At 32.7% G+C, this 20068-nt stretch overlaps 1 protein-coding gene across 3 annotated transcripts in view; it reads left to right on the top strand.

Moving 5' to 3' along the window:
• The window catches only part of LOC106872004 (GTPase KRas), a 153886-nt gene that overhangs the window by 103165 nt on the left and 30653 nt on the right, over window positions 1–20068 (top strand). For all 3 annotated transcript variants that reach the window (XM_052966560.2, XM_014918808.3, XM_014918807.3), the window contains exons 3-4: window positions 2018–2066; window positions 15576–15604. In XM_052966560.2, the coding sequence (XP_052822520.1) occupies window positions 2018–2066; window positions 15576–15604 (78 nt within the window). The remainder of the gene's footprint in view (window positions 1–2017; window positions 2067–15575; window positions 15605–20068) is intronic.

Genomic DNA, 20068 nt, shown 5'->3' on the forward strand with positions numbered 1-20068 from the left:
AAAAGTGGGGTGCATTGAATAATGTCCTATATAGACTGTGTCTTAAAAATGGAGTGATATACCTTTGATCATAAGATTGTTCAATCAGGGCTGGTCTGAAGTTGAACAAAAATAACATCTATAATGTTTTATTTGCATGCAGTGTGAAGTTCATTTGTTCATAAACACAATTATTACATAAAGCTAAAGTTACAACTTGATGTGTTGGGGCTCACTTCTAACACTTATACACATAATTTCGGTGGAAAGGAAAGGTAGAATAGTTTAATGTTGAATATACCTTGATTCAGTGCATACAAATCAACCTGCTAGAAATAACTGCCTAACCCCATCCAACTACAGTCTACCATCTTTAAAAAGGAAGTACACAGCCTGGGATATACTTAAAATGTTGGATGGGTATAGGTAGAACTGGGGTTTAAATATTAAAAGCTAGCTTAAAATCGATCATGAGGAAAAAATTCCCTCATGTAATTAACTTGATTCCTTTGGACCTGTTTGATTTAATTTTATATAATTATTGTGTGTGGTGGAATATAATTTTTGGGGGATCAATTTGGTTGACTGTTATTCAAGAGGTAATACCATGTCCTTGAACATACAATCACTTTTTTAATAATGCAATACTATATAAGATAAATTATAACAAGATTAATGCACTTTCAAAACAAATGGTTTTTATGAGAAAGATTGAAATGTTATTTGGAAAGTGACAAAAAGAAATCTGTGAAAGCTGGACCAAATAAATGAAGTTACTTAGGATCCCTTGGTTTTGTAGACAGTTTGTTGGACAGTATATACCACTTACCGTAATGATAGGTGAATTGAAGCATACAATTAAATAGCAGGTAGAAAGAAGTGTGTGATAAGTTGGCCATCTGCTGGCATTACAGGATATACATCTCAGAATAGTATATGCAGACTTTGATATCAAGTGTTCATTTGCCACATGCAGTAATGTCACCGTGAATTATATAGTACCTTTGTGCCACCCAATATAGGTTTAACTACTGAGGTTTTGTAAATCCACAAATACAATGTAATGCCAGGTGGTAAGTGTGAAGTTAGTACTGCAAATATCAAATGCAAAATGTAAAAATCAAATCATAAAGTTCAAATGTCAGAATACAAAGTTCATTGTCCATAATTTGAGAATTCCAGACTCAGTATCAGAATGCACAACAGGAAATACAAAAAGCAAATAACAATCTTCAAAGATCAGAATGCAGTATTCAAAGCACAGAATAATGTCTGGCTTTTACAATATTGCACTTGAGTGCATAACACGTGCGCATGCACACATTCTCTCTTTCTCTTTCTCCCCCCCCCCTCCCTTAATCGTTCCTGAATCAGCACAAATCCATTTTTATCGTGAGTATTCTTCAGAACCATCTTTGTGATCATTTTTTTATATTGCAAACTTTCTTGCTAACTCCAAGTTTAACATTTCAATGACCCACATTTCATTTGATTTAGTTTGAAGTAAGGTTATGAAGTTTCAGTAAGACAGGTGTCTTTGGCTGGTGAAAATGTTGAAGAGGTGGATGCACATCATCCTAATCATTATCAGATTCAAACATCCTTTCCTTGTTAATAGGCAGGGGATATTTTTTCTCTCTCTTGCTCTCACTTCTCCAAAAATATTCCTTCTAAGTTAGATTATACCAAGAATTTGCAATTTTAAGAATAAATGGCATAGGTTGAGTTGGACAGGATGCAACATGTCTGAGGACTGCATCATTCTCTAATGTCTGCTTGGCATGTCAAGAAGGGTAATGTTCTTTTCTGAATTCTTTTCTTCCTGCACAAGAATTACAAGTTTCCATATTCAAATCAATAAAATAACTACGTGGAATAGATATTAAAGTTGATTTAATCACACACACATACACTCTCTAACAAAATTTGGTCCTGTGTCAAGTCAGAAGAAATCAATATTTCTAGATGGCAGTGCATTGTTAAATTGTAGTTTATTAAATTATCTCTTGGATTCTAATATTTCTTTTTCTCTTTGCAGCGGGTGGTGTTGGAAAGAGTGCCTTGACCATACAACTCATACAAAACCAGTAAGTACTGATGGTTTAAAAATTTTGTGTAAAACTTTTCTTTTGAAATTCAATTTTAATATCATTTTAGCACTTTCTTACTGCCTATTCAGTGTACAACAACTTTACCTCGAAACATCTTTGTAGGATGGTCTCACTGATATTGTGAGCATGCTTCCTAAAGTAATTTTGTACAATGCATCTGTATTCCTTTGTGGCTTTTTATTTCATTTTATGGTGCCTTTAAACAAATGCAGAGTTAGAGCTCCATCCCAACTAAAACCCAAGAGACTACATATATTTTGTTTTATTATTAACATTAATGTATTATGCCTTCTCGGAGAACAGTATTTCACACACACACTGGGTGTGTGTACTCAGAATGTGCTAGAAGTGCACAGAATATCAACTAAAGTCATAAAATAATATGATTATGAATGCTCATATTTTGTGTACTACCAACTGAACTAATGTTACTTACTTCAAGCTGGATTATCAGAAACCTATACTAGCTACACACAAATGTAGCCTCATACTGTGAAAGACTGGCAAAAGAGTGATGTGAAAAGTATGGATGGCAGATAATCCTAGCACACTGCTATTTGAAGTCAGCAGCACCTACGCAGCCCCCAGCTTGAGCATATTCCTTGGACAACTATTTCATATTATGGGGGTTATTTTTTGTTTTTCTTCTAACTGACTAACTTTCTGTTTTAAAAATGTGACTTATTTCATATAACTGTGTTCAATTTGTTCATTTTAAATAGATTTATGAGATAAAGATTATTTTATTGGTTGGTGTTCAACACTGGCCACCAACCAATTGTGCAGATCTGTGGTGTTCAAGCAGTCAGTTGAACAACTAGATGTGATTCACAGATTCAACACTCTATACATATCTCCATCTGGTACAGGACCACCCTATGTATAACATGTAATGATTTCATTAACATAGCAGAGCACTTATATCTTTGGTGTGTTTGGTTGGACTAGATTAGACGGGAGAGGTAGTAATGTAGCAGTGTTCTGAGCATTTTAAGGGAGTTAACAGTGTAGGGGAAGAGAGTCTTAGAGTTGTAACTTATTGCAGCAATGATTATTTCTACGTCCAGTCTCTTTCATTTTGCTTGCAACTTGTAGTGCTGCAAAAACCCTGTTTTATGTTCTTTGTAATTAGTTTTGTGGGCAGTTACAAACTCTGATGGGATTGACATAAATTTTTAATGGATTGACAATGCGGAAAAATAGAAGACAGAGAACAATTTTATCATTGGTTCTTCCAGCAGTTACAATTTATTGTATACTGTGATTTACATTAGGAAGGGCACCCAGCTGTAGAAACCACGCTAAAGCTGACAGTAGAGTTTGGCATAATCCTCTGGTTTACCAGCTCCTGACAAACCATCCAGCCCATGCCAGCATGAAAAATACACATTAAATGATGATAGGATTTGTGTACAGACATCATTGTACATCTCATGAAAACAAACTCAGAAAAATGACACTCTTCTAATCATAAACTACAAAGCTCATTCTATCACATTCCCTTCAGATACAAGGTCCATATTCTTAGCTATGACTGCAGACGGTAGGCTTATACTTCAGAGGCAGGAAAATTTTCAACTTTGGAATCTCTTCACAAAGTACAAAATTTGTCCTAGAATGCTGTTCTCATCTGAGGAATTGTTACACTTACAGGTGTGTCAGTGTGTGCACAGACATGTATTAGTGTGTATGCACATGCATACACACCATGTAGAGATGAACAGAGTCCACATGATGAGACTTTAACTCTTGAAGTAGGTCTTGCAATAAGTTAACTCACATTAGTTTATACATACATACATACATATGATAGTTATACATGCACATATATTCATTCTCACATGTTATTCATATCTCTGTAGTGGACTTTTTCAGCCACGTTTCCCCTCATCCTTTTTTAATACCAATTTAAGCTTGAACATCAAATAGAGCTGCCTTACCCAATTATCTATATATATATTCTTCACAGTTTAAGGTTTAAAGTTACTATATGTACCATCTCTTACCTTCAGACTGCCAAATGTGAAAGACAAACTTTAAATTCCAATCCAATTATACCAGCTTTTTTGTTGCCTGCAGCCCAAGTAGAATGGAAGTTTCAAACATGTCATTATCTCTTTGCTTGCTTTGTTTCTGTTGTTGTAAGTTTCATTGACAAATATGATTCTTTGTAATTTCAAGAAGAGAACAGGGGGCTAAATTAGAAAATGTTAGTTAAATGCAGTAAATGAAAACAGAAATGTTTCTTTCTTTTATTTGCTTTACTCGTTGAAATGAAATCTATAGCCAAATCAATTTAATTAAAATACCAGAAGATATTTGTGTTCTACAGCATAAAACAAACAAGAGAATATCATTTGTTGCTGCCATTACTACTACTAGTGTTTGAATACAATAATTTGCAGTGCTCCATGAGATAAACAGGAAATGAAAGTCTAATTAATTTGGCTCCATTTTTATCTATTAGAATCTTTGTTAGCTTAGACAACCTCAAGGACAAATCTCAGTAAAGATTGCCTTTTATTCTGCCATTCAGCACTTGCAATAGTAATAAGCTGCCTGTAGCTGTAACTGATTAGTTGTCATCTGTAATACTCTCCACTTCTTGCCTTTTTCTGTTACAGTTTTATCATTTTGAATTATAGGATAATACTGGTCAATAAATTTACAAACAATTCTCTCATGTCAAAGCAATGTTATGTTTTTTTCTCTTTCCTGTGCTATCTCTTTTCTGCACATTATTATTATTGGCAGAAGGTTGTGTAAAATACAATCAGTAGAATACCTGATGTAGTGCCTTGCAGTATTTAGTTAAGTCTCTTTACATTCTGAAACATTTACTTTGTGTTTCATACTTCTGGGACCAATAAAATAGACCTCTGGCAAGTATGAAGACTGTTTAATCATCTATACTCTACAGCAATATTTGTAACCTTGTGATAATGTTATAAAACCTTATTAGAATGGTAGGGATAAGATATCTGAATGTCAGGTTATATGTGTCACATTTTTTTTTTTTAGACTGTCTTTTTTCTGGAACGGTTAAATATGTTCCATTGACCATACTTCTTCCCTCTGAAAAACTTCTTACCTAAATATTGTTTCAACTTGGAGCAGAGTATGAAATGGCATGAACATAGTTTCTCTACATATCCCTGCTTGCAATCATTGCTGTGAGTTCTGCTCATGATTAAAAGATGAACCCATTTTATAACCTACTCTCCATCTACCATTGGATATCACACACACACACACACACACACACACTAAATTGATTTTAGAAAGACCAAGTTGAATGTTTGATGTGGCCTAACAGTTTGAGGGTGTTACTTTTAACTTCATTAAAAATTGGATATAGTTGTATCATTTATCATAGATTTAGTACTTTTTTAACATTGTCAATTAGATGTTTGCAAGTCATGAATTTCAGTTTGGTTTTAAAATACTTCAGTTTTTGTAAACCAAGTGACGTAATTATATCTATACACAAGTACAGGACAATGTAATTGTTAAATACCTTAAACTTGAACTTATTGACATTTCATATGATTTCAAAAGGCACACACACACACATCCCACCTTCAAAAATGTTTCTCATACTAATACATTTCTATGGTTGACAGCAATTTCATCATTACTTGAAGCTATTGATAGTTTATGACCTAGGTAGACAAGGTATACGCTTTGCTTAGAGTGTATAATCATGAATAGCTGTAGATGTGTCTTATCTGTAGTCATGATCTCAGTCTTATCAAGATTAATTTAGAAACCCACTTCTTTTGCATTTGAAGCTAAATGATTAACATAATCTTGAAGACTAGCAATGTCATTATCAATGACAGCAGTATCATCTGCATAATTTTAGAGATTATTTGACCCCTATAGAGAATCCAGCACTGCTTTTTTTCAGTTTTTAAGATAACTGCAGCAAGCACTTTAAGAAAAGAAAACCCACAAAATTTCTTCTTGCGTAACACTTTTCATTACATACACAAATTTTTTTGTGCTAACATCAGTCTAAGTTATGGGAATGTAAACGCCAACATCAGTTGTCAAGCAATGGTGGTAGCACAAACATAGACACAGACATAAATATATACATCTACAGGTGTGGTGTGTGTGTGTGTGTATACACACACACACACACACACACACACACAGACACAACAGAATTCTTTCAGTTTCTCTCTACCAAATCCACTCACAAGGCTTTGGTTGACCTGAGGCTATAATAGAAGACACTTGCCCAAGGTGCCACACAGTGGGACTGAACCTAGGACCATGTAGTTGGGAAGAGTTCTTATTACTTTAATTGGAGCATGACAATCTGGTTTACTACTGTGCAGCTACCACACAACCATGCCTGCACCTATAGAGGAAGATATGTATATTAAAATTTTGTTGTTTGTTCTCACTTGTTCACTCATGCTCATTCAGAGTGGTTTGGGGAAGCTGGTGTCAAAGTGGAACAGTTATTAAATGCCCAGCTAACATCCCTCACTTATTAATACCTATTGCCTTATGAGTACACCAGTCAGAAAAATAAAAAAATATTCACCACTGTTATCTGTAAATTTCAATATGCGTCTGTCAGTATGCACCCATCCAAACATTCAAGAGCCCTAAATTGGCATATCTGCTCAGGACACTACTTCAACAAAATGAAAATTATTGATTTAATGTTAAATTTCTGTTTCTATCACTTATAACAAGTTGTTGCTATAATTCAATCAATGTAATTACAAGTGCATATTGCATAGCATTATCAGGCAGGATGGACAAAACTTTACTTTTAAAGTGTATGCAAAGCTGCACTGTGCAATATGCACCAGTAGTTAGTTACTGAATTGCAACAAGTCATAAGTGGTGGAAACAAATTGAACATTAAATCAATAAGTATTTTGTTTTACATTTTAATTTTAAATATCAGCCCATGGCTTCATCAGAAAAAAGAGAATGCAAGATTTCTGAAGAAATGAGAAGAAAATTGACAAATGATTACTTTTTGTTGAAAAGAAAGAAAAGAAAAAAAAAAAACAGACCAATGTGTTTATATTATGAATCCATCTCTGCTTCTAAAGAATTTAATGTGAAGTGGCTTTGAAATTCAAAACATTTGGTGTATAATGAATTCAAAGGAGCTATACGAAGGCCAAAAATTGAAATTCTCAAGAAACAGCAGTTCAAATACACTTTTTCTCTAAAGTGTAGACAGAACTCAAAGAAATTGTACATGCAAGCTATGTTGTTAGTGAAAAGTTGCTGAACATTCAAATAATTATGCTGAATTTATAAAAGAATGTCTTTTTGGCAGTGACTGAACTTTTATGCTCAGCAGTAAAGTTAAGTATGTTTGACGAGATTAGTTTGTCTTACAGGACAGTAACAAAACAGATTGAAGAAATTGCAGTAGATACACTGTCAGACAAAAAAAGGGAAAACATAAGAGAATTTGATTCTTTTTCACTGGCTATCGACAAAAGCACAGATGTATTTGATGTGATATTGATAAATCATTCAGTATGACCAAAGAATTATTTACTGTTCACATAACAAAATGTAATGAAAACATTTATAAAGAAGTGAAGAAAGCAACAATGAAGTTGAATTTTGCACTTGAAAAGCTCATTAGTGTTGCAGCAGATGGGATCCCAGGAGTGGTTAGGCTTAAAGATACGGTTTTCTATCCAAATTAACTTCCTTGAATTTAATAAACAGTAACTTTGCAACGATTCATAGCATAATTTAAGAAAATTTATAGGCAAAGTCTGTAAAATTTGAAGACGTTAAGAAATGCAGTTGTTTCAACCAGAAATTTTATAAAACCATGAGCACTTAACCATCACCAGTTTAAAGAGTTCTTATTACTTTAATTGGGGCATGACAATCTGGTTTACTACTGTGCAGCTAACTGGCTAAGTAAAGGCAGCTGCTTCAATGGTTTTATAACCACAGAAAAGAGATGTATGCTTTTTTAGAATGAAGTATAAATCTGTTCCCAAGCTGAAGGATAACTACATGTGCAACCTTGCATTTTTCATGATCTCAGTTTTAAATTGCAAAAGCAAACTCAGTTGATTCTTGAGATGTATTCTCATGTCAATGCTTTTGAAACAAAATTTCATATTTGGAGAATTAACTGAAGACTGGTGACTCTTTCCATTTCCCCACATTATCCAATCACAGGGAATTTGGATACAAAGATTTTGTTGTGGAGTTTATTAAATTGATAAAAAAAGAACTTCAAAGCTAGAGAAGGTGATTTCTAACCTTTTTGAAAACCTCTTTAATGCTGATATTGCCAAAGTAGCACAAAAGGAACCTCAAATGAAAATAAACCCTAGAGTGATGAATTTCTGAGACAAAAAGACAAATGATTATTGTAGTTTTATAGAACTCTTTCTGAAGAAAACTATCTCAAAATAGTGTGCTTCACAAGAAGATATGCCTCGATGTTGGGTAGATGTGAACTTATATATATATATATATATATATATATATATATATACATATATGATCAAAAACTAGATCCAACTTGAGAAGTATTCATACTGAAGATAATTTCATAAGTTGCAACATTGCAGAGAAAAATTGTAGAAGAGAAAGGAAGTAGTACAACACTAAGTTTCTCACTAAAATTTGTGGTTAAAATATTTCTGTTTTTGTTGATAACAACTGAATAATAAACGTCATGTTTTTTGCTAGGCAATATTTTAATCATTGTACATGATTTAGCTGGGCTAGTTTCCTTGCTATGTTGCTCAAATTTTTGTACAGCATTTCAGTTGTTATGCTCCACCGAACTTGTCAGATCATGTTCTTTTGTTTGTTTTTTATTTTAGCTGCTTTCCTTTAAACAGGTTACCATTAGGTGACTAAGGAAGATCACATACCTAAACATCTTGGTTTAGAAATGGATTTTTTTTTTTTTTTTTTTTTTTTTTTTTTTTTCTTGAAAAAGAGATAAAAAATTTTATAGTCAAATGAATAAATCAGAAACCAATCTTGCATATTTTTACATTGTTATCTTTCAGTTTAAAAGTAACCAATGAAATTATTTAATGATTAGATTGTCAAATGTGCACCTATTATTTTTTTTAAATAGTTTCAGAAAAATTTTGATTCACAGATTATGAAAATAGTCGATTATTTCTTCTATGCATGGATCATATAGATATTCATACTTATTGCACTAATTTTTCAAGTATTTATTTTTTCTTTTAATTATTCTGTGATGTATCGCAGCAGCAGTGTGTGCTAATCACGCTGTCTCTTTGTGTCATTGTCTGGCTGCAGGTGGTAAAAGTCTATATAGTGCCTTGTTTGGTATATGGTCAGCATAAGAGATGTTAAAGGCCTTAAGCAGAAGTCAAGTATATATGCCATCAAATGATTGTTGTTGGGCCACTGTAAGAGACAAGTTTTCAGAGCTGTGGCACAGAACAAATTAAATGTAGCATGAAATGGACATAGTTTCAAGTCATATGGCAGTTGTGATGCTTTCCAAATTTTCCACACCTATTCAAATGCTGAGTGTTATTGTATTACAAATGTTAACATCTGTGCTGGTAGAATAAATACAAGAAATCAGCAAGTGACTCAGTGGGCTCTGATGTAAGTGTAAGATCAAACACACCAGCATTCTCACCAATGATTTTGGGCTTTCCAGTTGGTTGACTCCAGATTTGTCGAGGAGAATTTGCACTTGTCTCACTTATGATAGCAAATGTTCATTGTCATCTGTGAAGTTGAGGTCAATGAGATACAATGCCTGATGACCTGAACCTTGACAGCGGTGGAGAGTTATACCTTGTTCAGATACCATAGCATGCAGTTGTACATAGTCTGGAATTATATAATGTAAAGGAAAGGAGCTATGGTGTCTCCATCAGGGGTGCACATGAAACTTTTGCAGTCTGCATATACTTCATTTGTTATGTCATAGGCGAAGAGAATCTGAAACATTCAATCTTGGTGGAAAGTCAAAAGCTTTGAAATCCACAAACATGACGCACTATATGGATCTTTACAGCCCAGCAGCCAGACAACCAAGCGAAGATAACTAAAATTTGCAGGCCACTGTTTTTGTCAAACAGATCAACCTGTCATTGTGCTTTTTTTTTTCCCTCTAACCTTGTGAGAACATTCAAGCCTGGTGGTCAGAACATGGAACCGTACACTGTCTTAGAGTTGGCACGTGCAGTGTCATCTCATACAGCCTGGAAGTAAGTTTGCTCTCGAGTTGGAGCCGACATTCATAAGTGATATGGTGAGACTTAAAGAAGAAGAATCACACTGTCATCAGTAATATTATACCAAGACTTCGATTATTTAATTATAGAAAAAACTCCTCCCCCCCTCAAAAAATAAAGGAAAGCGACTTTCCCCACTTGTAAAGCAGATGCTTGTGCAAATCATTTTCTTTAATGAAAATGGCTGATATAATATAACAAAAAATTACCTTAAATTTTTTAATAATGTGGCCTGCCTTATGATGAGCTATATCTCATGTGGTTCACTGCTTGTAAAAGATTGCCCATGCTTGATGTAGAAGTTCTGTCTTTGGCTCAAAGTAATTATATATAATTGGTAAAAATAGCATGCACTGTAGTACGGTTGTGATTCTTGTTGAAGACAAACCTACTTATTCCAGTTTAGATTTAACCTATGACACCCTAAGTTTTCATTGGCCTACTTAAGCCATGGGTACTTTCCATATGTAATTCACACCAATATGTTACTTATAATAATACATCATCCATTCTGATACTTACTCATTCCAGCTTAGCCATCTCTCCTGCATTCATCAACCAGTGAGTCTTCCTGAACCACTTTCTGAATTTACATTTGAAAATTTGGGGGAAAGTGTTGAAAGAAGAAAAACGAGTTTTCACTTTCTTATATTATAATCTTGATATTTTTCTAGAAGAAAATGATAGTTTGTTGAAGCAGTAGTAAACCATCCAGCTTTGCAGTACTTAATTTCATCCTTTTAAATTATGTCTTCTAATCTATGTGGGGTCAGCTTTTTAGTTTGCCCTGTCGGAGATGATGAGGTAACTGAAAACCTATAGGATAGCCCTTTGTTGACTTAAATGTGTGGCTCTCAATAACAAGCAGAACAATCTCATTTAAAATGGATATAAAACCATAACTATAAACTTATAAGTGGAATATAAACTTATAAGTGAAGGGAGATAGTAGTTATATTTGTTAATTTTTTTTTTTTTTTAATTAATTTTAAGAAAAGGATCCTTATAGAAAGTAGGAAGGCTTGTGCTGCTTGCAAAACGACAACAGTCATAAGACTTCAGTTGTAGATATTTCAAAGATATGAACTTTTAAAATATTTCTGTCTTAAACTATGAAGCATATTACAGAGTAGAGAAGACCTAGGCCACATTTAGTTTTGTTCCTCTCAGTTTCAATCTCACTGAGATTTATTTTTCTTTCCATTCTCTAGTAAGTTAGTAGAAATACATACCAGGAGTATATTAGTTGGATTCAATCAATTATAACTAACAACTATTATGTAACAACTAACTTATTAAATAAATTCAAATCTTTTTGTAGATTTAAAAGTTTGTTGTCCTATAGCCTGACTGACTTCATTATAATTCCTTATATATTGTGGTTAGAGACAGCTGAAGTATTACAATTTATTGTAGTTAATATATTTCTATAGACACTGTTTCACTACATTATTTTCTTGTTTTTGGGGCTGTGAATTTATTATTATACTAATGTGCAAGCAATTCTATGAGCTATCATTATAGCTTTTAAATTAATATCATCACATTGCTATTATGAGAGTTTTGATATATGTAACATAGCTATATCTGTTCAAATTATCATTTCAGCTGTTTTAATATGTAATATATAACACACACATGATTTATATCACTTAGGAGTGCCACTTTTGAAATGCAGGGCATAATTATGTGGTCATACTTACTATAGATTACTCTCTAGATATTACAACATTATTCAACCCATGCCAGCATGGAAAAACAGATGTTAAATGATGATGATTTCTTTTATACAATTTAAATGTATAGTAGTCACTTTTATTTACATGGTTTCCATAGGGGTTTTCACTTGGCCAGGAGCTTTTATCTATAGCTGGACACTCTTTTGAGAGTATTACCTATAATTCAATTTGCATATAGGTAGAGCAACATTCATATAGCAACTAACTATTGTAGTTGCTTATTAAATAAATCCAAACCTGTTTGTAACTTTTAAGCTTGTTGTGATTGATTAAAAGATATAAGCACACACTTCCTTCAGATTTGTAAAAGAGGGCTCAGATTTTCTGAATAGATTCTTCATTGTGGCTATCTACCAACTTGAGAGTGTTGATAATTGTCTCTACCCTCACATATTCTTCACATAATTCATCTGTCAATACCTTGAATACTTCAAGCATTGACTGCTTCACTCATTTGGCTAAGTTATGCAGATTTGTTATAAAAGCTGTCACTTTATGGATTTTTTCATAAAAACCACTGAAGTCTGGTTCCCATTTCTTAAATACATCTGAGATTATTATAAACTGTCTGAGCTTAATGTCTACTGGATAAAAAGACATGAGCAGTCTTTCACTCTTCTTGCTTTTCAGTTCAGTTGTTAGCTTAAAGAAAAACTGAAATTGTTAGGATTTGTATCAATAATGTCTAAGAACCATGGATCTGACAATTCACATGCAACCAAAATTATTTCCATGGTGCCGTAAGGTACTTTTTCTCACCTTGATTCTGAAAACAATTTTTTAGGACTTCCTAGCTCTTAAGTATTTTGTCAATAAAAAGCAAAAGAGACAGCCTCCTAATCACAAAAATGTACAACAAATTATAATTAACATCCATGAGCTCATAAAATTTCTTTAACTGCAACTATTCTTTTAGCTGAGATGCTTGTACACTTTACGCTCACTATTATCAACATCAAATTCCAGTTTTCCTGCACCATTGCATTGTGATAGTGTGAAGTAGACCATTTGCAGGAATAATGTTCTTTTGAACCATTTTCAGTTTTTGATAAATACTGTCATCTTTTCTATGGTTTATACATGCATTGTCAGCAATGTATACTGATGCTTTATTCAGGTCCAGACTTGACATCTGTGGTTAAGTTAACAGCTGATTTGTTATTTTCTCTGATTTATTGTTATCCACTGTAAAAGTCAAGTAACACATGTTGCACTAACTTCTCAAAATGAAAGAATCTTAGGAAAGTATTAGTACAAACTTTGTTGCAGTTTTATTTGAACCATCAGTTGCTACTGAAAAGGGCAAACTATATTCTTTGATATATTCCATGTGCTTTTGTACAGAATAGTGCTAGAATATTTCAGCAAAAAGCTTTTACTTCAGTTTTCACACACATGCTTTTCACTACCTATGAGTCACAGTATATTCCTTTGTCAACTTTTACTCCATAATCAATACTTTTGTATGACTGATGATGCTTCACAGCATCATACACTCTACACAGTTCTGTAGCCAAGATTTTATTGTCTTGAGTTGTTTGAGCTAGGGAGAAAATTTATAAACTACTAGCAAGACAAGTGTTAACTTTATCTTTGGTAGCCTATCATTCAGCTACATTTTTTCTCCACTGCCAATTTTGTACATCACAACAGCAGGGTGCAGAAAAAACATGAAAGCTAGCTTTTCTGCTTTTAGCATAAATGCAAATTCTTTGACTCATTTGTAGCTAACTGTAGTCTTTCTTTTTGGCATTTCTTTAGGGACTTGAAACAGGAGGAAAAAATAAATTAACCAATCTCTTCTGTAGCCTTAGGCAGAATACCTATCTGTATATATATTAGCAATGTATCTTGTGCCCTATGAGCAAGATTTGAATAATTTTTTATAAATGTCCTCTAACATGCCATTATGTTATATAAAGCTATATTTTGATATACAAAAGTTGCAAAATTCTAATATTTGCATCTTTAAAGTTTTTATGAATTTGGATAAGATTCTTGCTGTTTTAAATACACATGAAGTAATTTATAAATTTTTTTAGTCACATCCTAAAAAGGACAAAGTAACATTCAATTTAGTTGTTACCGGATATATAGGACAGAGTATCTTTGTAAGTTATCTCCACATATATTCTTATCATTTCACTTATATGTAATAAAAACCACTTTATTTTCAGCTATATCTTCATATTATTTCAGTTAATTGTAAAATCAATATAATATCAAATAACAGTTTGGGGAATAAAAGGCAGAATCACTTCCAGTAGGATTTGAACTCAGAATGATGAAAAAGGCAACAAAATATTATAATGATCTAAGTGTACCATCATTTGTAGATATAATAATAATAATTCTTTCCATTATAGGTACAAGTCCTGAAATTTTGTGGGGAAGGAAGTAATCAATTACCATAAAACCCATGTAATTTGCGCACCTGTGTAATATACACAGGTGATTTTCAGGATAAAAATTGTTTAAAAAATGCTTCTATTCATGTAAAATTTGCACCCAAAAGTTTTCAGAATTGCCAATATGGCCAGGGGGAAAAGGTTTCCAATTTAGTTGTATTTAGCATTTCACTTAGTTATGATTAGATTTTATTAAATTTTCATTAAATAGAAATAATTTCTGTTTAACAAGTATCACATTAAAAGCCGTTAAATTACAAAGTCGTTTATTCTGATATTAAATGAGTCTACTTCTGGTACAAATGTTTACATTTTGTATGTCTTTTTGCAACAAAAAAAATTCCTAAAAAGATTCTGGAAACGATCTACTCATGTAATTTACGCACCCTAAAGTTTTTTATTTTTGTGAAAAATATGCATGAATTACATGGGTTTTTTATGGTAGTTTATCAATGCCAAAATTTTGAAAAGCAGCATCAACCTCAGCAACATTTGAACTCAAGATGTGAAAATGGACAAAATACTATTGAGCTTCTTGTCCAGTGTGTTAACAATTGTACTAGCTCACCAACTAATAATAGTAATGGCTTCAAATTTTGACACTAGGTCAGCAGTTTAGGGGGAAAGAGTATGTCGATTAACTCAGCTCCACTGCTCAACTGGTACTTAATTTAATCGACTCTGGAAGGATGAAAGGTGCAGTTGACGTTGGCGGAATTTGAACTCAGAACGTAAGGATTGATGAACTGTACCACTAAACAGTTCACCCAACATGCTAACAATTTTACCATTTCACCTAATAATAATGATAATAGTTTCTTCTCTAATGACAAAAAAAAGCTATAAATCTTATGAAAGGCTAATGTTGACTTAATCTTTCCAATATTACACTCCAAGAGGATGAAAGACAAATTCAATATTAGATGGATTTGTGCTTTGAAATGTGAAGACATAAATACCACAAGGCATTTTATCTGGCATCATACTGATTCTGCTTAACATTTTTGTTTCTTCAGTGTTAAACATTGATAAAATCTTGCAATTTAAAATCTATTTTCTATATTCTTCTCTTTTTTTATATTTCAGCTTTGTGGAAGAATATGATCCAACAATTGGTAAGTTATCATTTTGTTACATAGTGTCATGTTTAAAAAAAATAAAAAGTACCATATATGCACAAATAAGGTACAAGTTGCTTAGTTTTATTATGTAGTTTTAAATCTTTGTAACCATAAATTAAAAATGTGTGGAGGAGAGAGTATTCCCTCTCAGTGGATGTATGTGATACTTTGTAATCTGAATCAGCATATATTTAAGATAGTTATATATATGACAGTTTTAGTAAGTATTTGAAAGGGAAAAAATAAAGTAATAAAAAAGGGGAATTGTCTAAAGGTCTCTCAAATTTTAAGTGCAGCCATCTTGTCCTGATTTAACTGCATGCATCTTCAGAGCTATATTTAAGTAGGCTACCTAATTACAAAAAAAAACTGGTGGCTGTACATATTTAGGTGAGCTTGTGTATGACAGGTGGGCTGTGTAATACACACACACACACACACACACACACACACACAAAGTTTGAATCTCCTTGTTGTATTCAACCCCAAACCCAGCAACTGTTACATATTCAAATACCCTCAGTTGTCCTTTTGGTTACAGAACCTTATTTATCAATGTGTCACTGGCTTACTGTACTCTTATCAGTCTTTATATTCTCTATACACTATATGTATGTACATACAGCAGTGAAACTCTTAAAGGTCACTTTGTACTGCGTTATAGATCTCTCTGTCTCTATCATGAAAAAAGTTTGTCTATGCATTAGTTCAATAAATAAGAATTGCTTCTCATTTTTTACTCCATCAATTGAATGGTCAATTTTATTTATTTCCAGTAGGAGGGAAATAGTTGTGATCTCTTAGAGCCTGATTTAAGGTAGTCTATTATGAACTTAATGACAAAATACATGAGCTGGTATTTCTGATATTTATGGAAATACATTCTTATCTTCTCAGGGAGAAAGTATCTTCTTCTTATGCTTAATTTCTCAAGGTGACTTCCTTGAAAAAATCCATTTGATGTCAAGAACCCAGATTAACAGTAACACACTAATAGGCACTATTAGAAGATGGAATAATGTAATTTTTCTCTCTATCAGTTTGAGAAATTTGAGGTGAAAGAGGCATTTCAAGTACCATTCTATTTGATAAAGTTGACATTACTAGTTGGCAAATATTCAAAATTATAGCATTGCCAAAGTTTTTGGCATACAAATATTGTTTGACTTGATCAGTGAAATCAGACATGTATTTATTTTCTGTATAAGAATATTAAATTAAACATAAATATTTGCTTTAAATTTCTCAAGAAACAAAGAAAAAATGTTATTCTCTTAAGGTTTCATAAGATGATATATTGTGTAACAGTATTATCAACGTACCTGTTTAAAGTGTTTTATACTGAGATTCTTGCACTGGACTATTTTTCATTTTTATTTCTATCTGGGCTAAATTTTTGGAATCAGATTAAAAAAAACTAATCTTTCCAAGTTTTTCTTTTCGTTGATAATTTTATTGCAGAACATGTAGAAAGTATAGATGTTTTATTGTACTTTAAACAGTTGATGAAAAATAACAAACAAGAACATTTTAAAGATTTAGAAATAAATTGAATGTCCTTAAAATAATTTACATTAGCATCTTTACAGCATTTGAAAAAATATCATTACAATATTTGTTGATGTATTTTTCATTTTATTATGTAAATGATTACTTAATAATTTACTTATACGCCACGTGCGTGTGTGTGTGTGAGCAAACTTTTATCAAGGAAAACAATTTCCATCAGATTTAAACTAACATTTTTTGGCAAGATTATTTTTCTGATGTTTCTAATGAAGGCTACTGGCATTAAAATACAACAACAACAAAATTTAATAGGTATTTTATCTGATTATATCCTTCTGTTTTCAGGGATCATATTGTCTGAGAAATCTTTAACTTAATTACCATTAACCAATAAGAAAATTTTTCTTTCATCACTATACAACATTACTGCCAAATCTCCTTTGCAACAAACACCCTGCTGTTTTCAGTATTTTAGGAGACACACCATGAATTAACAAGATGGTCACTGCAAGACCCTATTATTTTGTGCCATAGGACTGTGCTACTAGAATTTACTTTGATGCCAGAAGTAGTTATACAATACATTCCATATTTGTGTGTAAGATCCTTATTCAATGTTGCCTTCTGTGCTAGAGACACATAAAACAAATTTAGTTGACATCTATTGAATTTAAACTTTATATGTAAAATTTTCTTGTAATAACTTTAAAAAGGTAGGCTGTTCAGCAATTAAAAAGAGAAATCTGTAATAACATTTAATACATTTAGCATATTAGTCTTGCAGACTTGGGATAACTAAGTGTATTTTTGTATTTTCCAAGATTGTTTTGGTCTCATTATCAACCCTGTAGTTATGTATGTACCAAAAACTAAAGATTGTTTGTTCTGTATTACAGAAATAATTGCCCTATCCTTATGAAAGGCACAAATATTATAACAATGCATTTTCTCTCCCCTATAAACATGTTTATTGCTTTTTCAGTAATCAATATTATTTTTAGTACCTTATATAAATTGAAAATAATTTATATAAATTTTTATGCCAATGTTTTAAGGCTCACAGAAAAATCCATCTTTTCCACTGGAATATTAGTTTTATGAAGTTAATCTAAAACAGTCTTAATTCACTTGCTTTAAGTTGGAACCTATATGTAATTGCCTAAAATCTAAGAAATAACTGCTAATACTTATTTCAATCATCTTTAAAAAGGAAGCCTTACATAATGTCATGCCTGGACTCACTATGTCTGAAATAAAATATAATGGTTACAACTAGACTGCCTTTGATCATAATCTCTGCTCAGTGTGGGCTGATTATATTTTTAATTTGCATGGCTATAGAGTAATGGTATGATAGATAACTTCCTATCCAAGACAATACTTACTTTTTACTGTTTTCAGTATAAATCATTACCATTAGTTTGATATTTTACAACAATGTCCAGTTTATTAGCTTTGATTATCCTGTTTATATATACTAGAAAGTCCCAAAGAATCATTACATTTTCTCCTTCAGTTACAGCCCCAGGGTGATGTTTATACCACTTGTCAACAGTTTGAATTTTATAATGCCAACATCTTAACCAGTGTAGATATTGGCCACCCTATCATGTCTTGATTTATACTCTACTGGTGCTAAAAGTGCATTCAGAGATAAGTGGTCCACTGTTTCAATTTCCTCATTTCAGAATCGGCACTTCAATCTACTCCATTTTTCATCACATTGGCTTGGTAGTTCTGTATCAATAAGCTTTGAGCTTGAGCTACTAATATGAAACCTTCACCCTCTGCCTTTAGCCCTGAACTTTATATTCTCTGATGGATGTACTTCTGGTCAACATCAGTTCATTTGCTATAGACTCCATATTTGCTGTGCAGGGGTTCCCACCTACCAGCCAATTGTTTGTGCCTTTTTCTTTACCATTAATTTTACTTTCTTTGCTACTACAGTTGCCACACTTCCTTCAGACTGTTTAGCTTGGATATCATAAAATCAATAGCTAATTTTTTACTCTCCTTCAAGATATGAAACTTCTTGTGCCTCTTGTGATTTTCGACCAGTTTAGCATCCAGTTGTTTGTTATTTCAAGATATTTAGCCAGTCCAGTTGTGGTTTTGTAAGAAAGTTCAAACTGGATCAAGCCTCGATCTCCTTGGGTTCTGGGAAGGTAAAGATGATCTACATCTGCCTTTGGGTGGTGCATCTTGTTACAAGTTAGCAGCTTAGGAATTTTTCTGTCAATTTTCTCTATTTCACTGATATTTCCAGTTCAACACAGTTGTATGTAATGACTGGAACAGCTAAGGAATTTATGGCTAAGACCTTGTTGTGTGCATTTAGCTCAGATTTCAGAACTGCGCAGACTCTCTGGCAGAATCATTAGACTTGCATCATTTCTTCTGACTTTTTACATTTTGAGCTCAAATTCTACCAGGTTCAACTTTGTGGTGATGGGATCAACTGACTCCACTGATCAAAATTATTGCTGGCCTTGTGTCTAAATTAGAATTATCACTAAGCTGTTCCTGTATGAAATCTATTGTTAACATCTGCTATTTTTTATATATTTATCAAACAGAGCAATGGCACAAAACTATTTCTGTTACTAAGAGATAGATAGATAGACAGATAGATGGATGGATAGATAGATGTTCTGTCATACCTTTTGAAGAGTGTTTTGTTTTTTTCAAGTGGTAGGGGATATAATTTAGTTAGCCATCTGAAATCATCCTGCTTCTTTTCATTCTCTGAAGCTTTTAGGATAAATAATAATGGTTTCAAATTTTGGTACAAAGCCAGCAATTTTAAGGGAGGGAATAAATTGATTATGTTGACCCCAGTGTTCCGCAGGTACTTAATTTGTCAACACTGAAAAGATGAAAAACAAAGTCAACCTCAGCAGAATTTGAACTCAGAAGAAATACCACTGAGCATTTTGTCTGGCATGT

Source organism: Octopus bimaculoides, chromosome 3 (genome assembly GCF_046866305.1).
Source record: "Octopus bimaculoides isolate indiv1 chromosome 3, ASM4686630v1, whole genome shotgun sequence".
NCBI lineage: Eukaryota > Metazoa > Mollusca > Cephalopoda > Octopoda > Octopodidae > Octopus > Octopus bimaculoides.